This window comes from Aythya marila (genome assembly GCF_965140915.1).
Source record: "Aythya marila genome assembly, chromosome: 10".
NCBI classification, from domain to species: Eukaryota; Metazoa; Chordata; class Aves; order Anseriformes; family Anatidae; genus Aythya; species Aythya marila.
In genome coordinates, this window is record NC_139051.1 from 17952983 (window position 1) to 17980036 (window position 27054).

The following is a 27054-nucleotide window of genomic DNA, read 5'->3' on the forward strand; positions in this document are numbered from 1 at the left end:
TTGTTTTGTTTTGTTTTGTTTTTAATAAGTTAGTCAATTCTGGATACATTTTCAATGATGAATTATTTTTCCAGATGTGAGCAGCTAGAGTCACATTGTGCCTTCCATACTAAAGTTGTATTTACACACTGTGTTGCTCAAACTTGCACATTTGCCCGGTTATGTTTTCTGTGCCATGGTGAACTGCTGAAAGTTCTGCCCAGGCTTCCGATCACACCGAGAGCCACAGAAAGTCGCCACAGGTCACATTGGGTTTGCTGACTTTGGGCTGAATTCCCACTGCAAAGCAGGTGGATTGTCAGGAACAGGAAGCAAGGTGACATTATTGTCAATCCCGGGATTCCAGTTCTTGCATTGCATCCCCAAAGCATGATATTTACATTGTAAAGTAATATTATATGTTGAATCTTTATTTATTTATTTATTTATTAAATGGGTTTGGTGTTTTTGAGCCATTAGATGTCACACTTCCCAAGTTCTGCTCACTGACACTGAAGTTATTAGTAATAAAATCAGAGATTTGCCTATTATTACCTTATGCCAAGTGTTAGTTTTGGAAGGAAATCTTTTCTATAGTGTGACCTGTGATAAAATCACAAGAGCTGAAAATGCTGCTGTGCTAATCCGATTACTTCTTATCATTGAATTCTAATATACTGGCAGTTTGGAAGTCTGTTTTATCAAGCTGGCAGAAGAATTAATGATACGGCCACATATACTGGGGGATAAATAAGCAATGTTCCTCTAAGGAGGATTGTAAATTCATTTAAAGATGCTCTCTCTTCCCACATAATCTAATTCTTTCTGTGCCCTCATTTGCTCCCTCTAGCTCACAGCATCAGTGATGGTACAGTAGTGAAACTTCCTACATTTAATGAAGCTAGTTGGAGGTTATTTATAATTAATTTTCACGTCAGTTTTGATGAATCTTGGTGGTTTGATGTTGTCCTGCAATGACACTCATGGCGTCGTTCTCTCCCTGCCGACAGGCACAGAACATCCAGCAGGATCTCAGCCCCTAGCAGGAAGAAACAGAAGTTGGAATGAGAGAAAAGCTCTCCTCTCAGGTCAACAGCTCGTCCTGATTACACCTCTGAAATACATCAGTATTTGTCTCCTACCTTGCCTGGCTGCTTTCTGCACACCTGGCCACAGCAGCTTTAGAACACAAGCTAAAGAATGTTGTTCAGGTTTTATGACTACAAAAAATCCTTTTCTTTCATTTTTTTCTTTCTTTTTCCTAGTGAATCCAATTATTTTTCCTTTTCTTCCTCCCTGAACTCAGGGGCATTTCTGATAAATCCCTATCAATGAGACACAATGTGCAGTAACGAGAACCCTTTTCCAAAATGCATGGCAAGTTAAATGTCTACGTACTACCTCCAGTTTAGTTGCTATTGCTAGATTGCTATGGTTCAACAGCTCTATTACAAATCTTAGCTCTTGCTCAGTTTGCAGTTCTAGCAGTTGGGAAAAATGTATAAAAATTCCATCAACTCTTTCTTAATCTTGCTCTGAACACCAGTAGGTTGAAAAAGAGTATTTCACTTTTGTGAATAAAGCTGTGCCTGAAGGGCTTAACTGGGTAGACAGAATGGAGAGAGCCTCACCTGTGGGGCTTGCAGGCACTGCCTGAGATTAGTCATCCATCTGGTGTCAAAGAAAAGGTGGGAGGCAGTAATTCCACCCCGCCACAGCCAGGTGCTTGATAAAAAAATGTTAGATACGTAGATGGAAAAGGAACCAATGACATTGGTACTCAGGTTAGTGAGTTCACACCCCAAGGCTTGGCTGTAGAAAGCAGTGCCCGCGAGGGCTCTGTAACCTAGGCATTTTCTTGAGCTTAATGGTGTGTGCCAACACCTGGCTGAAAGAGGGCTTTCTGGAAGAGAAAAATAAACCAACTGCAAGGCCAGAACCTAAGGCTTGAGTGGCCAGGACTTTACCATTTCTGTATATGAAAGTGGTTCAGCAAATAGGCGTATTATCTTCAATGAAAAAAATCTCTTTGAGAAAAATGTGAATGTGTTAATTTCCGGAGTTCCAGAATTCCATTTTTTTCCTGACTTGTCAAGTAAGGCCATCAAAACCCTGTGCTTGAAAATACTTGTTCAGGGAGCTTCTTGCTTTGACTGTGATTAATGGTGCGGATAAAAGAACGCAGAGAGCAGTCAGCAATGTGACCTGGGGCAAAGTTCCCAGCGGACATACATTGAAGATCTGAGGAAAGAAGCACAGGCACTAATTCTCAATTCAGTGAAGACTGAGATTTTCTCAGCCTCCAGGATATTGGATATAACTAACAAACAGTGCAGGTGTCACCTGATTTCGGGGCTTCTATTATTTGTAGGGAAGTCTGCAAACTGAAATTCAGTACCTGTCTTTTTTGGTCAGAGTCAGCACGTAAAGTAGCTAAAGTAGAAGAGGGTGAAAATACTTGTGACTTTGAACAAATGTTCTGGAGACTCATCTTTGGGAGGTTTTAAAGGTCTCATGCGGGTGCTAACATGATGTGAATTTTCATGAGTACAGAGCTGCTAACAGCATTTGTTGTTTACACGGAAAAGCCCCAAGGGCAGGATGCTTAACATACAATGAAAAGTCTGGGTGCTACTTCACACAGTATAAAAATAACAGCAACGTCATCGCACAACCGCTGCAGAAAATCAGATGAGTGCGTAGAACTGCTGGCATGCTCTGGGTGTGGCGAAGGTTTCCGTGGTCAGCTCTGGCAATGTGAGAGGGGGCCCTCAGATGAATAGCTACCGCCTCGTTCTTCTCCAGAAGACAGCCATGCCGTGATAGCATGGAGTTCAACACGTGCCAAGAGGCAGAGAATCACTCAAACTCCACTAAAAGCCTTGAGTGTATTGCAAACATTTTGATAGTAAAGAATTTTCTCCTCATTAAAAAAAACAGGATGGACATGTGTCATGCAGGTCTTGTTTGCTCGTGAACCTGCTGAGAAATAGCTGACAGATTCTGTGTGTGGACACACTGCAGTGAGTGTCTGTTTCCTTTCTATGAACCCAAAACCATCCAGTAAAGCTGAAGAAGAAAAAGGCATCTTATTTCCAAATAATATCCACGCACAGGGGTAGTTACAATTTACAGATCAGAGCAAGTTATCTGTGCTTATTCGGGGAGAACAAGAAAGTTGAATAGCTTACATTTCTCAAGCAGTTTATTTTTCTTCTTCTACAAGCATTTCTTTCTGGCTACTCCAGGTCTTTGTTTCAGCACTTTGCTGGTACTAGAGATAGATGTATGTTCTTCACTGCTTACTTTTTCCTCTTTCATCCTCCCATCTGTTCCAGCCATTACAACTCCATTATTTTCAGTGCAGACATATGCAATATGCAGATTTATCCTGCAGCTGCTTTCCTGCTGGGGAGAGGAGCCATGGTTTGTATTGATTCATAACCAGGTTCCGTCCTCCTTTTTCTAGAACAGGTCTTTTGTCTTTTGTGGTTTCATTCTTTTAAGCAGTGTGTGTGTGTGTGTGTGTGTCTGTATAGCTGTCCAAAAACCAGCCAAGGTTTACAGCCCTGCTAGAATGGTGTTGCTAGGATTGTGTTCTCAGAGCATATCTCACTCACAATCAACAGAGATGCACTCGACATATTGCTGTACACGAATCCTAATATATCACAGCTTGAGAGTTGGTACTTTTTATGTGGTAGCTTTCCTTAAAAACTTCTGCTTGGCCAGACTGTAAGCCAAAAAAGACAGCTGCTGTTATTTTCACATTAGAGTTAAGTGGGCAAAGCCAACATGCTTTCACTAACGTAACTGCGGCAGTGTGAACTGTATTTGTGTTAGAGAACTTTCTGAATAGAAGCCAAGGATTGACTCCCATCATTGAAATCATCTGATTTTTGCCAAATTTAGCTTGCCTAAACTGAGGCAGTTTACCTTGCAAAATCGGGGGAAGATAGAGGCCAAAAGACAGCTCCATGGATAGCAAGGCACTGGCTCTGCTCCATGAGGCAACTGTAGAAGATATGGGTGCTGGCCCTCAGCTGACAATGGTACCAGTGATAACAAAGATCCCAAAGCTTAGGATTTACTTCAAAGACAGAAGGCAGAAAAAAAGGACCTTCGCTGTAATGTTTTAAAGCCTGTGTGCAGTTTCTTTCCTCACAGGGAATGGTGTTTGGCTTTGCCAGTGCTGCAATTTGGATGACCCAATAGCTGTAATGCCATGGAGAACTGGTGAAATTAGGCGCTTACGGCACTCTCTGTTATAGGAAAATAAAATCAGATAAGAGAGTCAGATGGGGGTAGAATATTCAGTGAAGTTCCTGGCATTAACTACTGAGGCTAGGTAGCACAGCTCTGTGAGTAGGAGTATGTTTTGTACTGGGCTTTTGAAATAGGTCTAAATCTTTTGCCTTTTGACATTTCACCCACCAGGTAGGTTGTCTCAGAACGTTAAAATAAGTGCATAGAATATGGGTGGGAATAGGATGATCTGTCTGCAAAGCAAACTAAATAAAATTTCCCTCACACCTAGACCTTGGCAATACCTCTGACAACAAACCAACACGAATACATTACTGGTATCTTCAGCCAAGATTTTGTGACAGGGTCTCAATCCCTTTTACAGTCTTAATCCATTGATGCCAATGTTGCAACTCACAAGCAACTTCAGCTCTTTAAATTCTTGACATTATTGTTTGCAGGCTTGAGGTGAAAAAGATCTGTTTTTGTTGTTGTTGTTTGTTTGTTTGTTTGTTTGTTTTTTTTTTTTTTTTTTTTTTTTTATTAAACCTGTGGGGGAAAAAAAACCAGTAGATTGATTTTATATTAGAGCATTTTTGCTATTAATTTTACGTATCGAAGCACATCAGAAAATGTATAACTTTCTTGGATCTTAAGTACTGAAGTTTTACATTTATTGAATAGGTGACAGTGAATGTTCTTAAAGGGAGACTGCATTTAAGTTATCATGACTTGTAAAAAGAAAACACTAAAAACAATAGCCTTTTTGAAGATTGTAGTATTTATTGTGTTTCTATATGTAGCTTGTCCTTGATGGGAAGGAAAATACCCAGTTGCTATCTAAATTGCATTTGTATGTGGCTAGCTATTTTTAGGACTGTTTACTGTGGCTTAACCCTGAAGCATACCAGGTAAGCCATAGGTAAGGGGAAGCGTAAAACCAGACTGGCATTAAGTGATAGGTAAAAGTATTCAAAATATTTGAAGCAGTGGAAAAGTAATTTGAAATGTATGAAACAAGAATCACTGTGGAAAAAAAAAAAAAAAAAAAAAAGGAAAGAAAAAGGAAAATATATGGAAGATAAATCTTTTTTTTTCAGGATGCATGCTTGACATTGGCAAGTATTAGAGATTTAAAGAGCTTTTTTATGTCCTACACAATGTGATGCACACTCCCTGAGAAACCCCCCATGCTGTCGGATGGAAGGGTAATGCACTTCTCTGTCCCATGCCATACCCAGCCTTCCTGTTCCAGTGCTCACAGAAACTGCAGAGACTGGTCGTGGGTTTTGTGACAGGGACAGCTCACTTCACATTAGGTCTTTTCCGTGCTCTCACTCTCTATTGTTCTTATCTAAGGTCTTATTTCAGACGGTGAAAGTCTGTGTGAATAGTTCTTCTTGTTCTGGAGACAGGAAGGGAAGACTGGACATAAATTGCTTATTTCAGATTTGTTTAAGATTTAGCTAATTCAGCTCTAACGACTCTTATCCCTTACTCAGAAAGCAGGTTTAAACTGGATTAACCTGAGGGGTGCACGTAAAGTTGAACTGGACACCCCATTTTTCAGAGCTTTCATCTAGGATGTGGGAGAACTGGGTTTAATTCCTTGCTCTGCATGACATCCAATTATTTATGCAAAGTGGGGCAGCTCCAACAGGAGAGATTGAGAGAACCCAGCAGGTCAATAACACAACGGTTGGAGAATTTGTGCTGATATGGGAGACCAAAGTTAAGTCCCCACTCAATTACATTCCATCTTCTGCCTCCTGGGTGAGCACCGTATCCCCTGACTGCTGGTTGTGCTGCAGAGCCCTTGACGCAACTTCTATCAACAGAATAGGATTCATTTAAGGTCATGCACTTTTCCTGACCAAAGTATTTCACTGGAAAGTTTCTGGTCTGTTATTCTTGATAGGAAAGACATGTCCCTGATGACTTTCTCTTGAACTGACTTTTCAAACGCAAGTATCTTTGACTGTCGTGCTTACCAAGCACTGTTTTGGCACATGGTATGAAAAGTGATGTTCTCTTATTCTTGCATATCCAATATTTGCTTCATTCAGAGAAATATGTGAGTATCGACTGGTAAAACACAATAAAACATGGGGATTTCACTCATGAGGAGACAATTTTCCATGGACTTATTGTGAAGTCTGTGGGAATTTAATGGATTGGTTCAAAATATATAATATGTGCACTTTTGAGCACTAAGATAAATGAGAGTTATTAGAAGAACCAAGCAGGGAATATAAAGCACTGACACAGGTAGCTGGCCATGGTCACACAACACAGAAGTTGTTTATTGGGAAATATCCCTTGTCTGCCTTCTGCTTGATAAAGAATCATTTATTCTTCCAAGACAAAATCTAAGGTCAAAAGAAATAATGAATATTGGAGGACCTGGAACTGGGGAAGGGCGTATTGCAGCAAGTGGCTCTAGATGTAACTGAGTAGGAACTTATTATTACATTGTCATTGGTGATTAAACAGAGCAAATATGAGCATGAAATGCTCAAATTGTTTGAATAGCAAAATTACCTTGTGTTTAATTATGGCAGAGATGTGTGTAAACACAGCACACTGATTGCTAGGGATGTTGTCTGAGCCATTATTATAACTTAATACTATGAAAATTAAACTTGAATCTAAATGACTTTTCTATTGTGGTTCATTTTTTCTTACCATTTAAAATGTTTCCAAAGACCTTGCTGGGGGTCTGTTTAGCCCACTTGCATGGCAGCATAGTTGTAGTAGGGCCATAAAACGACGTCAGCATTCCTGTGCCCACAGCTGCTGTGCTGTGTTTTAAATTTTTTATGTGGTATTGGCTGGACAAGGAGAGATAGTGGAAAAATAAAAAGAGAAAATGTGACTTGCATTTGCTGTTTGTTTGTCTGACAATTTATGAGCCAGTCAAAGGCTAAGCTATAGTTCCACTATCCTTCCAAGATCTCCAGCAGTTTATTTTCAGCAGAATTTCTGACCAGGTGTTCATAACGTTATCATGCAACTTCAGGTGCAGCTTTAAAACTATTTACAGAGTTTATTCATCTGTGCAGGAGTGACTTGAATCTGCAGTCTGTAACAAGGAATTTCCAAAGATTACATTCAAATTGCTGGAGTAGGTTCTTTCCACTTTTAGTAGTGGCAGCATATGGGCCTATATGCTGATTTTTGTTTCTAATTCTGTTTCTACCTATAAGGCAATGTCAAATGTCTTAAAAGCTTTGAAAGCACTTTTAGAAGTCTTATTACTTTTTAGCCCTAAGTTCCCTTTTCCTTAAAAGTTACAAACAGAATAAACTTGGAGTTGCTGTTTTCCCGCATGAAAGAAAGAATAAAGTAAACCCAGGTTTCGGTATTGCTAAACTTTAAGTTTTAAAGGCCTCTAAATTAGAAAACAGATTAGGTTTCCTCACAACATTAGCTCTTGCCATCACAAAATGAGATTCAATTGAAGTGTAGCAGGTAAGTGAACTTGAACAGGCATTTTGTCAAGGCTGGGATTTCTGTTAAGCGAGGGGTACAGACTTCCCACGTTGGCACAGTCAGTGACTATTCTGCTGCCATTTTGCCCTCTTATTGTATATTTTCTATAATATTCTCCACAATCACAATGTTATTGATGAAATACACAAACTGTAGAGACCTTCATCTCTACATACTAGAGACTCTCAGAATGACAAAATAGTTGAATCCGGGGCTGGGAATCCTCTGGAGATTGCCCAGAGCAACTGCTGTGCTCAGAGCAGGGCCAGCTGGAGCAGATCGCTCCTGTCACCAGCTGGGCTTTGGGTAACTCTGAGGCAGGAGACTTCACAAACTCTCTGGGCAGTGGGGGCCAGTGCTTGACCACCTTTACAGTAAAACAAACAAAAAGTCTTATGTTTAAATTGAATCTCCTGTACGTCAGTTAGTGCCTGTGACCTCTTGCCATATCACTGGGAGTAGCACATCAATTAGACCCCCTCACCTGCCAGGGTGCTCTCGGCCTCCATAGCGGTTACAAGAGATTGTGATTGAAGTCCTTCTTGATTCAAAGCACAGACCTGAAGTTCAGTTCCACCCTTCCCAGAAGGCTGCCCTGACTGCTGGCTTGTTCAGACTGGCTGCATGGAGGTGGGTGGCATCTCGATGCAGTGTTGCAGTTTGTGTGTAGGACTTCACTGGGACAGAACCCCGTATCTTTGCATTTCAACTTGTTCCACTCTGATGAAAAGTCAGTCTCTCAATAGGCTTTAGAATATTTTATAATTTATATTTAAATGGATTGTTCAAATATTTGATTTCTTGACTCTGGATGGTTTTATAGCACAAACAAGCATGCTCTTTCCTTATTTCACATATGATTTAGTGTTCAGTAATTTATATTTAAATTTGTATTTAATTATACTGAGATATATTCTCCTTAATGATTTTTCACAGCCTTTTTCTAATACTGATCCAAGTTCTACCAACATGCATTCAGAAACATTCCTCAGGAAAGGAGCAAACAGGTTTTTATCCTAACCTATCATGAAGTTCATATTCTAGCCTTCTAAAATATTAGAGATAACAATTAGTTCTGCATTTCTATGCAATATTGAGGTAGCTGGGACTTTGCAGTTGTTTGAGAAGTTTTCCTTCAGCTTTTTGCAGTTCCACCTTGTCAACATGGTTCCACATCTGCTGACATCTTTGTCTGTATAGGACATAAAATGAGAAACAAGGGATTTATCCCTTTCCTTCTACATATTCTTGAGAGCTTTTTCTTGTACAATTCTTGTCAGCAGAATTTTCTTTTCTGTGGTCTCAGCATTGTCAAATATGTTTTATTTCAGAGTCTCAGCCATATTATTTTTCCTCTCTTCTTGTATTTTTTAATTGCTTGCTATTTCTGTCATGCTTCAACTTTCAAGAGTTTGGGGATGACTTGTACATTCAATTAAATAATAGGATAAGTTCAGGTCAGTCTACCATGACTTGCAACAACTTCAATTTATGAACTGGTTGCTAGTTAAACATTTCTGCTTCTTCCTTAGGAAAAAACAACAAGCAAAAAAAAAGTTGGAAAAAAAGAAAACAAGCAATAGCTATTATATTAATGTCTTTCATGAGGATTGGCAGCTGTTGGGATGGAGGACTGTGCCCTGCACATAAGCTAGAAATCCTGCAGTGTAAGTTCTTGAGAGCAACCCATTGTTAAAATTATTCACCATAGAAATAAAATGTTCACATTTGTCAATGTAATATGAAAACTTTGTTTATCTTTCTTAATAGGTTCCATTTCCAAATTCCATCTTGCTAAAGGCACTTCCTTCCCAGATCCGAACATCCTGATTCTATACTTAAAATAATCAGGTTAGAGTGTTCACTGACAGTCACTGTAAAAATTCAGTCTCTTCCTCCTGCATCAGTAAGCCTTTGGCATTCCCTGAACAGAAAAGCATCTGATATGTAATTATTTCTTATTTCTCATGTCCTGAAATATTTCTGTGTTTCAGGATTTGAAATGCTTCCCGTCTCTTTTCTGTCTCTACTCAGTAGATTGTTGTTCAGTTGAATGGCTCCTTAAATCTGATTTTGTGACTCAAATTATTGGTTCTGTCAGTTTTATTTATATGTAGTTCCAGCTAGATACATCAAAGCAGCTCCAGCTGTGTTTTCCTTCTTGGTAGGTTCTCTCAGCGTTAATGATTTCCTCTAAAGCATTAGTTTAACACAAGCTGTCATACAGCTTGAGTTACAAAATGGATGCATAGGATCAGGCAGTCATTTTGCTTCCTTCCCTAAAAGACTAGGAGTGTACCAGCAGACTCTGAGCCAAGACCTCCAGCATGGTATGTATCTTCCCATCTTTATCCTGGAGAGAGTATGTCTTTTTATTGGTGTAATTACAGCAAAAGTTAAGCTGGTTACTGCAATCTTCATTGAAAAGGAGTGTGCTGTAATGGTGGAGTTGGTGATAAGATGTTTTCTCTGCACTGTTATGTAAAGGTGACCTAGAAATGGTTTCCATGGCAGTAGGATGTGCTACGTGCTGTCGATGGCAGGGCTCGGAGGAGGCCCTGGAGGACTATTAGGTTTAAAATCTGAGCACATTCAGGAGTGTCTTTCAAATGACTCTCAAAACCGGGTGACATTTTCGGGTGACTATCAATCCTTTGGTAGATGAGTTGGTGGTGTGTCTCAGCCCAGGGCATGACAGATGTTTGTTCATAAGTAATTAGCAGCCATCCTGACTGCTCCTGTTGTCCCCAGAGCTGGTTAGAGCTGCAGTGCTTGACAAGAGGGAAGTGCTGCTGCATGTGCTAGACTAGCACTGTGAATGTATAGTGAACTTTGTTCTCCAGGTTAGTTTAAACACACACACAGAGAAAGTGAGAGTCCCTCCCCTTGTTATTGCATATTCTTTATTCTAAAAATCATGTTTTTGGGGTCTAAATTGTATGTTTAGGTCAGCTTGTCTCACCCTCCATGTATTTTCTCTTTTTCCCCTCTTTTTTTGCTAACTTTCAGAGCTAAAAAATGCTTGATGATCTACTGAACATGAGCTTTATCAGAGTACTTTTTTTCAACTTGTAGTTGCAAAAAAATCAATAATAGTCAGCAAAACCAGAACTCTAAAACAACAAAACTTTCTTCAAGTGCAGAAATTGTCCCCAACTATAATAGGACACACACTGAGCTCTAGTGACCTTTTTGCTTTGCAGTGAGGATGTGGGTGAAACCACTTGAGTGCTGATAATTTTTCAATGTCATCCTACAGCCCTTGTTTACTCCTTGACAGAGATAAGTTAGCTCATAGTTCTTTGAGGCAGAATCATAAAATAGTCATTTATAGTGTAATTTGTATTGTGCTCTCAAAAGTACTATTCATACAAAACCCCACAGAGAATAGAGTATTTGAATGAGGTTTTGAAGCCTATCCCCTCTCACTTGGATAAATCTGCCTGGCATGCAGGGGTGCTGCTGCTGAGCCCCTGCAATAGGTCTGTAGGGAAGATATGCCCTCAGCAGAGACATTGCTCATTGGCCTTATCTCATTAGTATGTTTCTACATCGTGTGTTAAATTAAGTGTTTCATAAGCCTGACATATGCTGAGCTCACTGAGTAAGGTGTGATCTGAGAAATTTGGTAGCCAGCTTTAGATCAGCTGGTACAGGCTGTCTTTTGGTAGCAGCAGCCCTGTGGTGCTTTCAGCCTGGTTGCATACCTTGCACTGCTTATCCTCTGCTATTTTCTCACAAATGTCTCTATCCCTGTAGTTCTCACAGAGTGGGCCTTGGATGGCTGGCACCTGTTTACAAAAGAGCCAAAAAAAGTAGAATGAAAACCTAACAGGAACTCTAAAAATCCCAGCCCTTTGAAAGTAAGGTGTAATTCAGGAAATAGGGATGATTTCCAATTGAATTTCACGCTCAGAAACACACTCTATTGCTTTTTTATTATGCAGAATTACACATAAAATTATTAATCAAATAAGGTAATGTAAATATTAAAGGATTGAATGTCTTTAAAATCCATGGCATTATAAATCTAAGAGAGACCCTTTGGCTGGTAATGCGATGTGGCACACGTGCTGGGAATGTTCATTGTCATTCTCATACCTAGCAATTCCATTTCATGCTGCACTGTTTGAAAGCATTCCCTTCTTCTTAGCAGTTTGATGAAAACAAACAAACAAAAAAGAAATCTAAACAGTCTTTCAGCGTCGAAATATACCACGTAGTAGATTAATGGACTGTATCATAAAGGATAGAAAATTTAATTTCAGCAAATTCAGCAAACACAGGCCAATGCCAAGGATTTTTTTTTCTTCCAAAAATGTGCACAAATACCAGCAAACTTTTAGAGTAGCTCTGGCTAGAGACTGGGGACTGCCACACTGACTTGGTGCAGAAGTTTTGTAAATCAGGGTCAAAGCTGCCACATGGCTGCAGATAGAAGTTCAGAGAAAATAAATTGGACAGTTATTGAACAACCTTTATATATCAGGTGGAATTTTGTACACTAATAGTTAATACCTTGTATAAAGTAAAAAATAAAAAATATAATAATAATGTGAAGAGGAAACTCTGCTTGTGCTAGGAGTGTTGCAGACCCTCAGGTTCTCTCAGGTAGCGTTGTGCCAAACTGTAAATGAGAAGGGCACTGGGAGAAGACAGTAGTTTGAGAAGGAGTCAGATCAGAAGGGTTGTTTTGTGGGAACACCGTGGAGATCAGTGGAGGAAATACCCCAGCTTCGTTCTTAGCGCCAAGTTTCATTTTCAGCATAAATTGTACCAGATACATGATGGTAGCTGCTAAGAAAGTGAGGCCGATCACAGTTTGTGGAGCTCTGCTAAGGCTAACGAAGTGCAAACATGCTACGTGAGCAGAGTCGGTGAGAACTAACCCACCAGGCCTGGGGGACGTGTGAGCAGGGCAGAGGGCCCAGTCCTGCTGCCGTGTGAGCAGCACCTGCCCGGAGACTCGCAGGAGCGAGGGTTGGGAGTGCTGAGAGCTCTGCTGGCAGCTCTCCGAAGGAAAGACTGCAAACCTGTGTTAAAGTACAAACCTGGGCACCTGAGGGTTTACTGCTCCGCAGATAGTGGTGAAGAAGGAATAGAAAGAAAGGCCATATGGAAAGGTGACAAAGAGTAACTTTTCCTCTGGGGTGACTTAATTAGGGAGTCCCAGCAGATGTAACTGGGAGGAAACAAACTGTCCTTCCTGTAAGAACAGAATTATTATCTGGTGTTAAAAATAAAATACATTAAAATAAAATAAAGAAAAAAAAAAAAAAAACCTTCTAGAATTTGGAATGAGCATGCTGGGGAGAGGATAAGATCTCAAGCATGGTGTAAGGCCAGAGTTCAACCACAATGCCTTGAAACCAGCATAATTAAGTTTCTTTATCCCTTTTGTAGATGCCCATGGGCTTTTTAACTGAAAATCAGAGCAGTGTGCTTCTCTTCTGCAGACAAGACCTAAGTGACCCCCACCAGAACGGTACAGCAGGGCTCTGCTCTCATCTGGTAACTTGGCACATGTGCTCCCCCAACATGATTTGCTGACTGGCCGAAGAAGCACTGGGAAGGCACGCTCCGATGGGCTTGGGCTTCTTAAGCAGTTTTAGGAGGGCAATCACACTTGCTGTGTTTACTGCACATGCACTCTCCCTGTGATCTTTTACTTTACTGATACGTCAACATGGAAGCAAAGGGTCATTTCTTACTTTGTGGTAAGCATACAATGAAAAAAAGTGTTTGCAGAGATGTGGGGTGCTGGGTTTGTGGTTGTACCCTTTGAATGGAGGGCTCAGTGTGCGCTGTTATCTCTTCAGTTTTTGCCATACAGGGAAGTTTGTTTTACAAAATGTGTTCCCTGTAACATGAAGTACTGCTTTGTGCAAATCTAACACCAAGTTTGTGCTTGGTGGGCAATTGCATGGTATGTTACTGTGAGGACTAGTCAAAGGAGGAGTTTTTTAATGCAGTCAACACTGGGGGTAATAACTGCTTCTCCGTTATTGTTTGAAATACAGTGAAGCTATTAAGGAGACTTGGTCGGGTGTTTCTGTTAGCTGCTTATTTGGGAAAAATTCCAATACTCAAAAAGGCAAGGTTTATCTATTTATTTAATAACAAGTAGCTGAAATCCACTGTAGTCACTAGACTGAAGGAACTAGGGTCTACAGAAAACAGAGGGATTTGGGTTTGCTTCCCAAGATTACTGTGCAGTCTCATTTGAATGGGTTCCAAATAATAGATCAAACTGTTGAAGCCTACCTGCTTTTGAGGCAGAGCTAGAAATTTCTCAATTACATTGATTTAAAGTCACTTTATACAGCTTCATATTAAATATTTATCAGCCACAGCTACACTGAGGCTACAGTATAAAACAAAGGAGGTCTTTCAAAGTACAATGCCTTGCTCTGCCTCTGATTTCCAGCAAGGATTTGACTGAAGGCTGCCTCTTGATCCATCCTGAAGATCCATTTTTCTCACACAAATACTGCAAGTCTGACTTCCTTCACATTAATTGCTCTTTGAAGTTAAAATAAACATATTTTTTTGGATGCACCTGGATTGCTGCCACACTGAAACATTCTCTTCAGTTACGCCAAAACAAAGCAAAACAAAACACACAAAAAAAAAACACCAATCCAATTCAAAAGATTAATCAGGATATGCTGATGTATCAAAAATCATTCTGATATAGCCATTTTGTAAAGAAATACAAATGTTAGTAACTAACTAATTTAACAAGGTATGGGCTTTTTTTTTTTTTTTTTTTTTTTCCTTATATCAGTTAAATATTTATTTATTCACAAAAGCTTCCTTTTACCTCAGCTGTTTGCTTCTCCCTTAACAGCAGCTCAGGTTGCCAGTGACATGTTCCAGTTTCCAAATGCAGCTCAACTGCAGCTTGGGTAAGCTGGGCACTGCTCCCTCAGATTCCATTGCTCCTCCCCTGCTTTGTCATTAGCACGGCACTCTACTTAAGTTTAGATTTCCAGAAATATATTAGAAGTAGAAATTCAGTGATGAAAAAGATACTAAAAATACACAGTTAGCATAGCTCTGTTAAGGCATACATAAGTGTATATAATACGAGCTGACATTTATGTGTATATCTGGAGTGGATGCAGTAAGTAATATTGATTTGAGTGTTGAAAGAATCCTGCAGTACATGAAGGTAGCCATCATCAGCATGTACTTGCATTACAAACCTATTCCTGAGGTGCCCCTACTGCCAAATATACACATAGATCATGCTTATTTAATGATTTGCTGACATTTTCTCTCTTTATATGTTCCTGGAAAAGTCCAAGAGAGCTGCACAAAGGCAGATACTTGTTCTTGATTTGGGAGAAAATGAACTCCAGCAGGGAACTGCGCTCTCATTTTAACCTTTATTTGTTGCACATTTAGTGTATGGTTTTTGTAGCATAAGTCTGGTATAAACTAAGTAATAGTATCTTATGCTTAGTATTATGTTAGTATTGTACTTAGTATTAGTATACGTTTTCTTTCTTACAGAGTGAATATTGCACTAAATCTGTCTGTCATGTCTAACTTATCTATATGAAAAATCTACATTAAAAATATATATCTATTTTTTAATCTTCTATTAAACCAGAAAAAATCCTGGGTAAAACTCTGTTGACTAGAGTCTGTTCCACTGCTTGCAAAACATCTTTATTCCCCCTCTAAAATGAAATGAAAATATATATTATAGACTTTTGAGTTTCCAGATGCTAAGTCATGTAGTGCAATTTTGGATGGAGGCATGTAAAACATATATAACATTTTCTGAATAAAAGGGAATAGAAATCCTCTTCCTCCCCAGATTGGATTTTAGTAAGGATCTTTTTCTAGTAAGAAATCCATTTTCATGGAACAAAATCATACATGCACAGTTCTGAATTGTCTGGTCTTATTTCATTGCTGGCAAATCATTTCACATTCTTAAAAGCTCCCCAGTGCATCTTTTTAATAACATAAATCCATCTGGATGATTTCAGAACTCTGCTCCTTCAGTTTCTGTGTTTGATAGTTGAATGAAACAGTGAAAGCATCTGGGAAGCAGCCCATGGTTTTTTATTTTTGCCTCCAGGAATTATTCTGTTGCTGATTAAGATGTTACGTGGCACCATGATTAGGCCCAGTGTTTTACTTCAGTGTGTTTGCAAGTGGGGCCCAGCTTTGTGTCCAGTTGCACTGAGGGAAAGCCAGTGAGAGAAGTCAGGTACTGCACATGGCGTTTGCTAATGCAGCAATGGCAGCTGTTGCAAAGTGAATTTGTCAGTCCTTCCCTGGGAGGAAGGTTGCATTGTACCTTTTCCAAGAAGTGAAATGTAAATTTTAATATAAAATCCAAACCTATAATTGGCAAAGGCTCTTGCAGATTTCTAAGGCATCTCTATAATTGCAAATATAAAATTCAGCAGAGCAATAACAAATCTATCTTTAAATAAGATGAATAATTGAATCACATATACAGACGCACGCACATACATTTTATACATGAGTCCTTAAAGCTTTCACTACTGGCATAGAGCCGTGCCTATGTTTATAATGCACTCACTTTGTTACCTGTATGTTAGAGAAGCAGTTTACTCGCTAGTGAATACATAGGCTGCCTTTTGCTTTTGAGCAGAGCTATCACAAAAGCTAGAAATTGTGCCCAGGCAGCATGTAACCGGGGCTGTAAATCTACACAGGTCAGGTCAGAGTATTTGGCTTATTTGGCTAACCAGTACAGTCCCAGGGCCGTGCAAGGATGGTTAGGCTGCTGTCAGACGGGCATTGCTGCGTAATGCTCACGTAACCTGAAAGCTTGTGCACGTCAGGGCGGGCTGCTGTCAGCTGAGGAACTGGCGCCCCTCCTGGAAGCAGCATACCTTTGACAGCCTGGCTTAATTATTCTATTGCTCTTCTCCATTACTGAGCTCCTTTGAAGTGGACAAGTCTCAGTCATCCATCGCGTGGTGAGTGAATGAGGGCCGGCGTTCAGCTCGTCGTGCAGGCTGCAGCTGGCAGTGCCGCTCAGCATGAGATGACCAGTGGGTTGGACAAGGACTGGCAACTCTGCGCCTTCTCCAGGGGCTGGCTTCGTAAGAGTTCACAGGCTGTCAGCTCCTGGTAGAGAGTATCTAGGACTTCAAATAGGTGGGCTTTTCCTTTTAAAAGAAAATCGCAAATGTTATAATTTGAACAAAGACAGAAATTTGCAGTTTAACAATCATAACATGAGCTCTCTTCTCCATAGGTGCCATTGCAAGTAATTAACATAAAATGCCTCAATGTTGAGAACAAATAATGAATTTATTTTCCTGTAAAAATGAGAGTAGAACTGGGTACAAGGCCTGTTTTCCTTACTGTTTCTTTTGCTTCATTCACTACCTATTGAGTTCTCACATACATGTGTACCAAAGATTACTTCATATCACAACAAAAAATTGCTAATTCAACCATTCCCTTGCTTAGTTTTGTCAAACAGGAAGAAAATGATTGATTACAAAGACTTAAGAAAGCTGCTTACTTCACATCAAGTTCACAGCCAGCAAATTAAAAGCAGAGAAGATGAACAGTTTATGGCAATGGTGATGCAGAATGGTCAGGCAGTTTACAAAGCTACTTTACTATTTAACTCCTTGGTGATGTTTTAGGAAGCTGAGGTGTGTTGCGGTTACTGCAGGAGGTAATTTGTTTCAGCAGCATCACTTGGAGTCAGTGTTCTCCACAGTATAAGTACTAGCACTGCCTGGCATCATGTGTATTCTAACAGGCTCCTTTTCTCTTGTTTTTGACAAGAAAGTATCTGACTCATAGGTCAGGCATAGTTTCTCTCTGTGCTGGTGTCTTGGAGCCAATAAAGGTCTTTCTTTGCCCTCTTTTCCCTTGCTTTGCCGCCATGCTGGAACAGCACAGCGTAGCTTTGGGCTGCCTGTGCCCTCAGTTGCTGCACACTAATAACAACAAGGCTTTGGAACAGGAAAAACCAGAATGGTTTGAATGTTATTCTTTCTAAATCACTGTTATTAATATTCTCCAAAACCAAGCCCTCAGGCCACATCTGCTCTTCTATAATCTTGTATTTGAATGTGGTCTGCTATTAAAAGCACCTATAAGCCCTGTTCTTGGCCTGGTACAGGATGTTCATTTCTTGAAGGTAAGTACAAATGCTCTGCTAATAGGAACAAAGTAATCAAATCTAAACCTCCAGGCTGTGATCCCTCTTTGGTTCCTACAGAGGCAGCTCTGGCACACTGGACCATTGTCAAGGGAGAGGAGATTGCAAGTTTAATTTTCATAAGGGGAATGTGAAAGGTTATTATTAGAAGAGTGCAAGGTTGAACAAGTTCCTTTACAGAAATATTGTTTGTGTTGCAGAAGAGGAATACAACATACACCAGGACAGTAACTTGATAAATAGGTGGCTTGCATTCTCAGTGACATGTTTTTGTATCAATGAAGCCCTACAGACAAAAGTAGGGTACTGAATCGTTCCCCTAAGGCCAGATTCTAATTAAAATCTAGCTAAAGAAGCCCTGGATGTTTTTATTTATGAAGTGTTGCAGGCTAGAAAGCATCACTTTCTATTGGTAATCTTGTTGTATAGTACTTCTTTCTCTCCATCCTGTCCCCCAGTATTTGAAATATTTTTCCTACTAGTTTGTTCATTATCTAGTCTTTTTCCCTTTAACTTTTCATGATTCTTGGTCTTAATATATGATTTCCTTTCTTACCGTGCTGGGGGTCACGGCAGGATTCCAAAGTGCTCAGCAGGATTTTCCCCAAGGCTCGTTTAGATATGTTCTTCAAAAAATAAAACAATATTATGGCACAGGTATGTTCTTCACCAGTTTAAATGTATGCAAACAAAATCTATGCACAATGTATTTGCATTTGAAAACAGAAAGAAAACAAAACCCAATCCTGGTAACCCAAGACCCTATATTGGCTGATGTGGCTTTATTTTCAAATTTTTAACATAGATTCTGCTCAAATAACAGCAGTTTGTAGAGGGTCCCAGTTGCTCAGTGTGTCTGTAACAAGAGAACCTGTAGTTACTCAGTGGAAAATACAGTTTTCCAAAGCTTGTGCCTAAACAAATCTAGCTGGCAAGAAGTATAAGTAGGGCAAGCATGATGAAAGCTTGTTCAGGTCTCTGCTAAGCCTGTGCTGAAAGATAAATGGGCACATTTTGTGGTGTTACCTCAGGAGGGGGCTTCTCAGACCCATCTGGGGTCCATTGGGTTCCATTTTAGGTGCAGCCAAATTAGAAGAGATTGTATATACCATGCAGCAGGCCCACTCTTAGCTATATATTTAGATGTAATAAATACCATCCAGAGAGGGCTGTAAAACTGCTTCGGGTTTGGATGTTCTGTTTCAGTGGGAGTTTTATATCAGAGATCTGTGGGGATGTTCCATAACGCCTCTGGAAAACAAACACTCTTAATTTGCTGTCTAGACACTAATGCATGCTTTCTGGGAGATGGTCGTGCAATCAGTTTAATTAGCACTTTGAGGCCCTGTATCTGTAGGGAGAGGATGTTCTGGTTATAACTTGCAGAAGGGGAAATGGGTGGAGGCTGCTGGGAAGCAGCCGAGGCACCAGGCAGCAGCTCAGCAGCTCTGCCTTGCTCACTGCTGCCTCTCGCCCGCCTCCTGCTCCCCTGCCCCTGGGGGGGCACAGTGGAAAGCAGTTTGTGGTGGGCTGGGTTTACAAATGACCTCTGCAACGCCTTGTGAGGTTTTCATAGTCCTGACAAAGTGCTTTTGCCTTTGGACAGCCATTGCTTTGCAGTAGATTCTGTTGCAAATTACATACTTGGGGTATTTCTAACATGAAGGTGAATACACTGGTGAAATGACACTTAAAACCACAGTTACGGTTGAATAGGCTTTCTCTTGCCTGAAGTATATCCCGTTAGGGATTTAGGGGATCCTTGCTAAACTCTGCTGGGAATGCTGGGAATTCCCTTGCTCGTGACAGCGTCACTGCCTGTGTCTGTGCTATGGAGGCTGGCAGCGTTCTGTGGCGTTTCCAGCAGTGCTTGGCATTAAGTGCTACCATCACGGAGACACGGCACTTGGGGTGAGGGACTGTCTCCTGAGCAGAGACGATGTGTGATAGTGTGACTGACCAGGGAAAGACATGCTGAAATCTTGACACAAAAGTTTGTTACGCTTGCTGCCAGTCAGAGTCTTTCCCAGCTTAATCCTGCACTGATCATTATTGATGCATGTGTCAGACTTCCGATGTGAAAGCAGAATTTCCACATCAAGTGCTAAAACAAGTTACCAAATTAGCAGATATTGCACTTGTTCCCTCAAGTCATCAGTGGAACACGAGCACACTTCAAACAGAGCAAAGTGAGCATCTGAGGAAGCATTCTCATCTGACACAGATTAGGCAAAGCTTAGCTGAAAATTGAGGAGAATCCTGAGTCATTACCGGAGAAATCAGCTCCCAGCAGTGCAGCCTGGCTCCCAGCATCCAGCATGTCCTGCAGATTACCCAATTAGCCTGTCTTTTGGCCACCCTGTTCCATTATCAGTCCCCAAGCAGGAGATTTAACCTTGTTTTCTAAAGGACTGCTATACTGGCCGTGTACTTCTGGGATGTTATTGTATCAGCTCTTGTAAATCCATGTTTGGATTATTAATTGGGTAAGAAGCTTCTCACAGAAAAATACCTTATTTAGGGTATATTCCCCTATAGGAAGGGTATTTTGCTTTTAATACTGACTCAATGCTGCTGCAGGATGCCGTTAAAGGTTCCCAGCTTTTTTATCCTTATTATTTTATTGCACCCCTCTTTCTGTTTGCACAAGGAGAAGCCGGACTCTTGTCCATCTGTGAAACGCTGACTGTGGGCTCAGCCTGGGGCTTTGAGCTCGGCAGGGACTGGGAGGCAGTGCCTTGCAAGGGCAGGGTGCCTCTGGCAGCTGCTGCTGACTGCAGGCGCTGTACAAAAGGCAGGGCCTGAGCCTCGGCTCCGTGTCCTGGTATCATGGCCATGCTAGCCCTCCTGGTGCTGCCTGTGATGGGAGGTGTGCCCCGTAGTTTTCTACATCTTCGACTAGAAAAATGGTACCTTAAAGCGTGTGAGACTTTATCATCTTACTGAAATAAGAGACTGCAGCGTTAACTCTAAATTTTAGCCCAATTCCTGCCTGGGCAGCTGTTTTCTGCCTACTTCTATATTATACTTCGTGTACCATACTGAAGAGCACTGTGTTGCTGCTGCATTTCCCCACCTCTCTGACTGCATAGCCTGGCCTCTGTGCCCCGCTGCAGCCCCTCTGCTGCCGTGAGGGAGGTCGTGCTGCCATCGCCCCGTGCCGTGCCAGGGTGCGTTCCCAGCACCGCCCTGTGGCCTCTGTGAGAAGGGGGAGAGAGGCTGGATTGCTGGGCTGTGAAGACAAGTGGTACCATGGCAGGGAACAGGAACTGGAGAGGTACCACATAGGGAACCTCTCCACCCCAACCCCCTGCAGCAGCACCAGCTGTGTGCACCCGAAATTGGAAGTGCCAGCTTTGAGTTCTGTGACCATGAGCAGATAATTCATTTTCTGGGGAAAGGCTCGCTTACAGGGCTTTGCAATAAATAAATATAAAGAGAGCCTTATTCGAAGTCTTCATGAAAATGTCATGTTGTAGCCCAGCTACTCTTGGATTTGTATGATGTGAGCATACAAACTATGCTGTGAAACAGCACATGAAGAATGCTGCCTACATCTAAAACTTGGTAAATTGACATAAAATCAATTTACAATTTGAGTACAATTTGACAGCAAAAAGTATCTTCAAGAAGGAAAAATAATCTTCTAGAATCTTTCTGATTACTAGCACTTTTGTTTTCCTTGTTTCCTCCAACTTTTTATTTGGAAGATAACGAGACCTTCAAGATCTAGATCCAAGGAGATCTCTAGGCTTCTTTTGTAAAGTTATCCATGGGGACTTGAAAGTTTTCTGCAATTGCTGGGCAGTTCCAAGCGCAAACACACGTAAAAATGTTTCTTGGTGTAAAGGACTTTGCACTGAATGAATGTATAAACACCATTTGGGGTTTGGAAAGGACACTGTCAAAAACAGTCCTAAGTCACTGCTTTGTCATACCAAGTCTCGAAGCTGTTGAAGAAGCTGCAAAACATCCATGAGCTTTTCTTCCACCAGCGACAGCCTAACTCTCTCAGTCTCCAACATCTGTAGCTCCATCTTCAGCATTTCGGTCTCCTCCACCTTTTGCTGCAGTTCAGTCAGCAACGGGCCTTTCATCTGGATAATGACACAGGGCATTAAGAGCACTCGAGCTTTTCACTTTCTTGTTGAACAATTGCAAAGCTCAGTTTTCCTCTCTATCTGGTAAATGTCAGTTCCCTCCAGAAGATTATCTTGAAAAGTACATTTCTTTAACGTACTATATAAAGCAAAGAATCAATAGTTGCCAGGAAGTGCATGCTTCACGCTCACACATAATGGCAGTTCACTCAACACTGGGTACAAGCAGATCGTTCAGAAATGTTAAGTACTAGCAGTCCTCTCTACTTTTCTAACCCATTGCACCCCTGTATTCCTCTATAGAACATAACTGTTCTATACAGAACTGTGTGTCCTCAGCAATGTTACCGTATTTTTGTCTTGCAGCTCTACATATCAATCATCCGTGTATTTGCTGAAACAAGAAGGTAATTAGCTATTTCTTCTAAGCTGTTTTTTTGTTTGTTTGTTTTCTTTTTAAGTTTTACAGAATGATCTGTAAGATTCTGGTTCTGCCCAATACTGGCCTGCTTGCTTGCTGAAGCACTGGTTTGCAGCTAAGCACAAAAAGGCCCAGATTCACCAAGATCTGAAGACTACAGAAATTCTAGGCAGGAGCGATCTCCTCATACTTCTGAAGCTGAACTGACCCACTTGGTTTTCTTAGACCTACCTGTGGAAGAATGTTAAGGATGTGAAATGTTGCTTTTGTTTCCATACTATGCTTAAGTGACTGATGCTGTACTAGAAAGCTGCCACACCATTTGCAAAAGTGTCTTTGCTTGTCACAGACCCAGGCCTGTTGCTGATGCATGACTAAGTAGCTAAAAAGAGCATGAAAAGCATCCTCTGGAAAATGTATCACACATATATATATATATACATATTAATTTTGGATCTTCGTGAGCACTGACAGATTTCCATTTTATTAATAAACTTCATTTCTCATTCTGTGCCCAGCATTCTGAAATGTTATCCTTTTTTGTAATTTCTTGTTGCAAACAGAATGTAAATATATTTATTTGTATTACACTGAAAACCAAAATTATGTCTGGTAGATGACAATTTCACTGGGTCTGTTGGGCCCTTTTTGTTGTTTTCTTTTATCTTTATTGCAGTCTTATTTAGTTTTAGAGAGAGCTGAACTAGAGAACTGCAGTCCTTAGTATATGTGGTATTTAACAGATTTTATTTTTGGAAATCTGTATCCTAATGCATTTTTAATACATGTGTATGGGAAGTAGTTTCAGTTCCTTAAAACAGAAATGTCAGAGTGGAAAAAGAAAATAAACCTTGATCCACATTGAACCTTCTAGAAGGTTGTTTTAGTTTCTGACAGAGCTAAAAGTATGTATTAATTCCCCCACCATATGGAAATTGTCATTACATTAACTCTCCTTGAGCTTTGCTCTGTGAGGCTTTCTGGCTCCTCTGAGCTGTCCAACAGCTACAAAAGCGTGGACCACTGAATCTGCTCCATCTGCCAGTGATTTCAGCATCCCTGCCTGAACGCTCCTTTTAGATGAATAAGGTAATGTTTTCCTGTATGTGGAGCCACCTTTGTTAGCACCACTGCGGCAGCAGTCCAGCTGAGGCAAACAACTGCTCCAGGGGCTGCGTGAGGTCTGCAGATAATTAACCATGGGGTCGCCTCTGTTACACTGCAGAATGCCTCCGCATCGTAAATGCCACCCACCAGAGAGATGTACGGAACACAGGCAGCACTTCTGCTCCCCTGCACAGCTGAAGCAGTGTCAGACCAAATAACAGAGGAAAAAAGGTCATTATTTTTATGTCTAAAATGGACTTTCCCAACATGCAGTTAGACAGATGCTCACGGAAATTCATAACCGGTGCCCATCTATCCTGGTCCTGCACCCTGTCCCTGTGCCCACAATGTCACGCGGCTGCTGCTTCGGTCATGTTGGCAGAGCCACCGACATCGCAAAGCTGCACAGAGCCTCCTCTGTCCTCTGCTGGCTGCTCCTGAAATGCTGCAGGCTGAGCAGCAGGTCTCCTACACGGGCGTGAATAGAGGCACTAACTTGGCTCTTCAGTGTGCGTGCCACTTGAGTTCCCCATCGCTGGCTGCTGTTATGACCAGCTGCTCAGTTTTTACGGAGAGCACAGGCAATATGCTTAGCTGAGAGCACCCCTGGCGGTATCTGGCTGTAGCATTTGTTGCTGCTGCTGCCTCTTTTCTTCTTCATTTTGACTGCTCCTACAAATCCCTTTTTGTTTGTATTTCCTAGGCTACGGCAAGTAGCAAACCGCTTCCCACAGCAGCTGTACTATAATAGTCCCTGTCATATGGAAGGATGCTAGCTTCTGGATACCTTCATATTTACATACATTTATATGTATGAACATGGAAGATCTTTCTTTTTTTTTTTTTCTTTTTTTTTCTATTCTTCTCATCTGACTGTGCTTTAAGGCAGTGTCTCAGTGTAGCATTAAAGCATTCTCCCAGATGGATTTCCTGAGACTGGTTACATCTAGCACCTGTTCGTACCTTAACATTTGCAAATAAGCTAATGACAATAGTTAAGCATGACCTATTTTTAAAACATGGATAATGAGGAGGGATGGTCAGTAGTTAGGCCACAGGGCTCAGAGGAGTGGACTATGTTCTTAGCTCTGCCCAGTCCCTCAGCATAGCCTGATTTGGGATCTGTGAAATGGAAACACTGCCTTCCTACACATTAGTATTGAGAGTAAGGGAGTTGCTGATAGGCAGCCCTCTTATAACAGGGGGGATGCCAAGGGGAAAATCTGGGCTCTGGAGTAAAGTGCACAAAAACATCTAGGACAATGAATAATTAGTATCAAAGTAATTAGTATAAAAGTCCCTTAAGGATGTAAGAGAAAAACACTCTATTGTGTTTTCTACAGAAGTGAAGGAGGAGCTCATTTTAGAGTCTTGTTTACAAGCAGTGACGCTGAGAAACTTTTTCAGAACAGGAAGAAAACAGTATCAGGACTCTGGCACTGAGTGCTGAACCGTGCTGCACAAATTGTCTTAGATCAATTCACCCTCAGAGGAATGGAGGGTGGCAAACGTAGCACCAGTTTGTAACAGATGCCACAGAGGTGTTCTGAGGAACACCAAACCACCTGAGGAGTTCCAGCAATGCTGTCAGGCAAATTGATAGAAATTGTAATGGAGAAAGGACTTGGTGAACACATGGACGAACGTAGTGAAGAATCTATTCAATTTCTTTGAGAGCATCTCTGATTATGTGTGGAGAGTGTTAATTCAGCTGACAGAATGTATTTTGAATGTGCATAAAGCTTTGGTAAGATGCAGAGACAAAGACTCATAAAATGTAACTGCCACAGGACAGTAGTGCAGATCCTGCAGATCCTGGACCTACAGCTGGTTAAAAGAGGGGGCAGAGCACAGTGTGACTGATAGGCAGGCAGGCAGCACTGAAGGGTGAGTTTTCACAGGGAAGGGAGATAATCCTTAGGGTCTGGATTAAGACCTAGTCATCATTTTCAGAAATGATTTTTAGAAAGGGTGAATGTCAAAATGTTGAAGTTTGCTGTCAATACAATTTTGGGGGGGGTAATCAAAATTAGACCTGCCTGTGAAGAATTATAACTGGATTGCACAAGACTGAATAACTGGGCAATAATAGAGCAGATGAAATTGTTGCTAATGCAGAATAAGGTATGTTGGAAAAGGGCACGTCATATCTATGCAGTGATTATGACTGCAGCTCAACAAGGAGATCGGATCTAGGAGAGCAGTAATCTCTGGGAAATAGCTCCATGGTCAGCAGAGATCAAAACGATACCTGCTAGACTCTACTAGAAAAGGAACTGGGGACAAAACAGAAATTACAATTACACCATGATGAGTTTACATTTGAATTCTAAGTACATTTTCAGCTCTTCTCATTCAAAAAGAGTAACAGAGGTTGAAAAGTATTTTAGAATAAAGAATAAAGCAGAATAACAGAAGTAACTGTTTCTATACCAAGAGAGCTGAAGCAGAGTGACTATAAGTGAGGCAGTATTTCTGGAGTAAGAGCCTGTAAACTTTTGTCCCAAGCAAAAGAACTGAGTGACAGTGGATGATCAGGCAACAGATTTAAAGCAAACAAAAGCAAATCCTCAAAACCTGTTCCTCTGTAACCAGTTTGTGGGAGTTCTTGCCCTGAGATACCAAAACATTGCTAACTAAAGGAATGGGAAACTCATGTTAAACCCATGTTAAATAGCTCCAGTGCTGACCATTAAAGGCGATGGTCTCTATGCAATGTCCAGTTCAAGATGTATCTACCCGTCTTTTATTGGAAACCAGGTGAGTAGTACCAAGAGGAAAGTTCTCTGGACTGCTTCTCATTCCTTTTCTCTGAGTAACAGCTGCTTGTTGTCATCAAGCACGTGATATTAGGATGAACTTTTCGTCTGACCCTGCGTGACAGATCATGAACTAGTTGTCTTTAATTAAGCTGAGAGTTTGTATGTGAGTTTTTATAGAAAACGATAATCATTTCTTTGCAACACTACACTTGGCAGCATCTTGCTTTGTTTTTAGAATTTGCTCATGCTTTCTCCATCTTTTATCCCCCAGTCCTGACATCTTCCTCCTCCTCTCTTCAGTAGAAAGTATTTTTAAATGTTCAGTTTTTGGAAAGCAGAACTTTCAAGACATGAAAAATTTCACAGCTGTTTTATCCCCTGGTTTTACAGTCTTAGATGAAATCAATTAGTAAATCAGTATTTGAGACTGTTGCTTTTCACTTGCCTGCTGGGTTTGTTACTTGTTAGCTTTGTTGACGTCTCATCTTTCAGCACTGAGCAAGTCCAGACAGAAGTATAAAGGGTAACGTATAAAGTACATTTGTCAGGTCATCAGAGAAAGTATTCTTGGTAGTTTATTAAACCAATAGACTTATTTACAAGTTAGAGAAAGAGTAAATTTCTCAATCTTTCAATTTGTTTGGTGTTGATTACGAAAACAGTCACCCTTTTGAAAGGAATCACTTGCTACTTGTCTGTTTTGCAGCAAATAGAAATACCAAACACTGCACATGCAATATAAATAGTAGGTAAATAAAAGTAAGGGAGGATAAG

The 27054-nt window shown here is 40.8% G+C and overlaps 1 protein-coding gene across 1 annotated transcript in view; it reads right to left on the reverse strand.

Moving 5' to 3' along the window:
• Positions 1 to 16444: 16444 nt before the first annotated feature.
• EFCC1 (EF-hand and coiled-coil domain containing 1) overlaps positions 16445 to 27054 on the reverse strand; it is a 53036-nt gene continuing 42426 nt past the window's right edge. The window contains exons 6-8 of the mRNA XM_082768089.1: positions 21829 to 21987; positions 18447 to 18516; positions 16445 to 16877 (exon numbers count right to left, since the gene is read on the reverse strand). Of these exons, the coding sequence (XP_082624215.1) occupies positions 16744 to 16877; positions 18447 to 18516; positions 21829 to 21987 (363 nt within the window). The 3' untranslated portion in view covers positions 16445 to 16743. The remainder of the gene's footprint in view (positions 16878 to 18446; positions 18517 to 21828; positions 21988 to 27054) is intronic.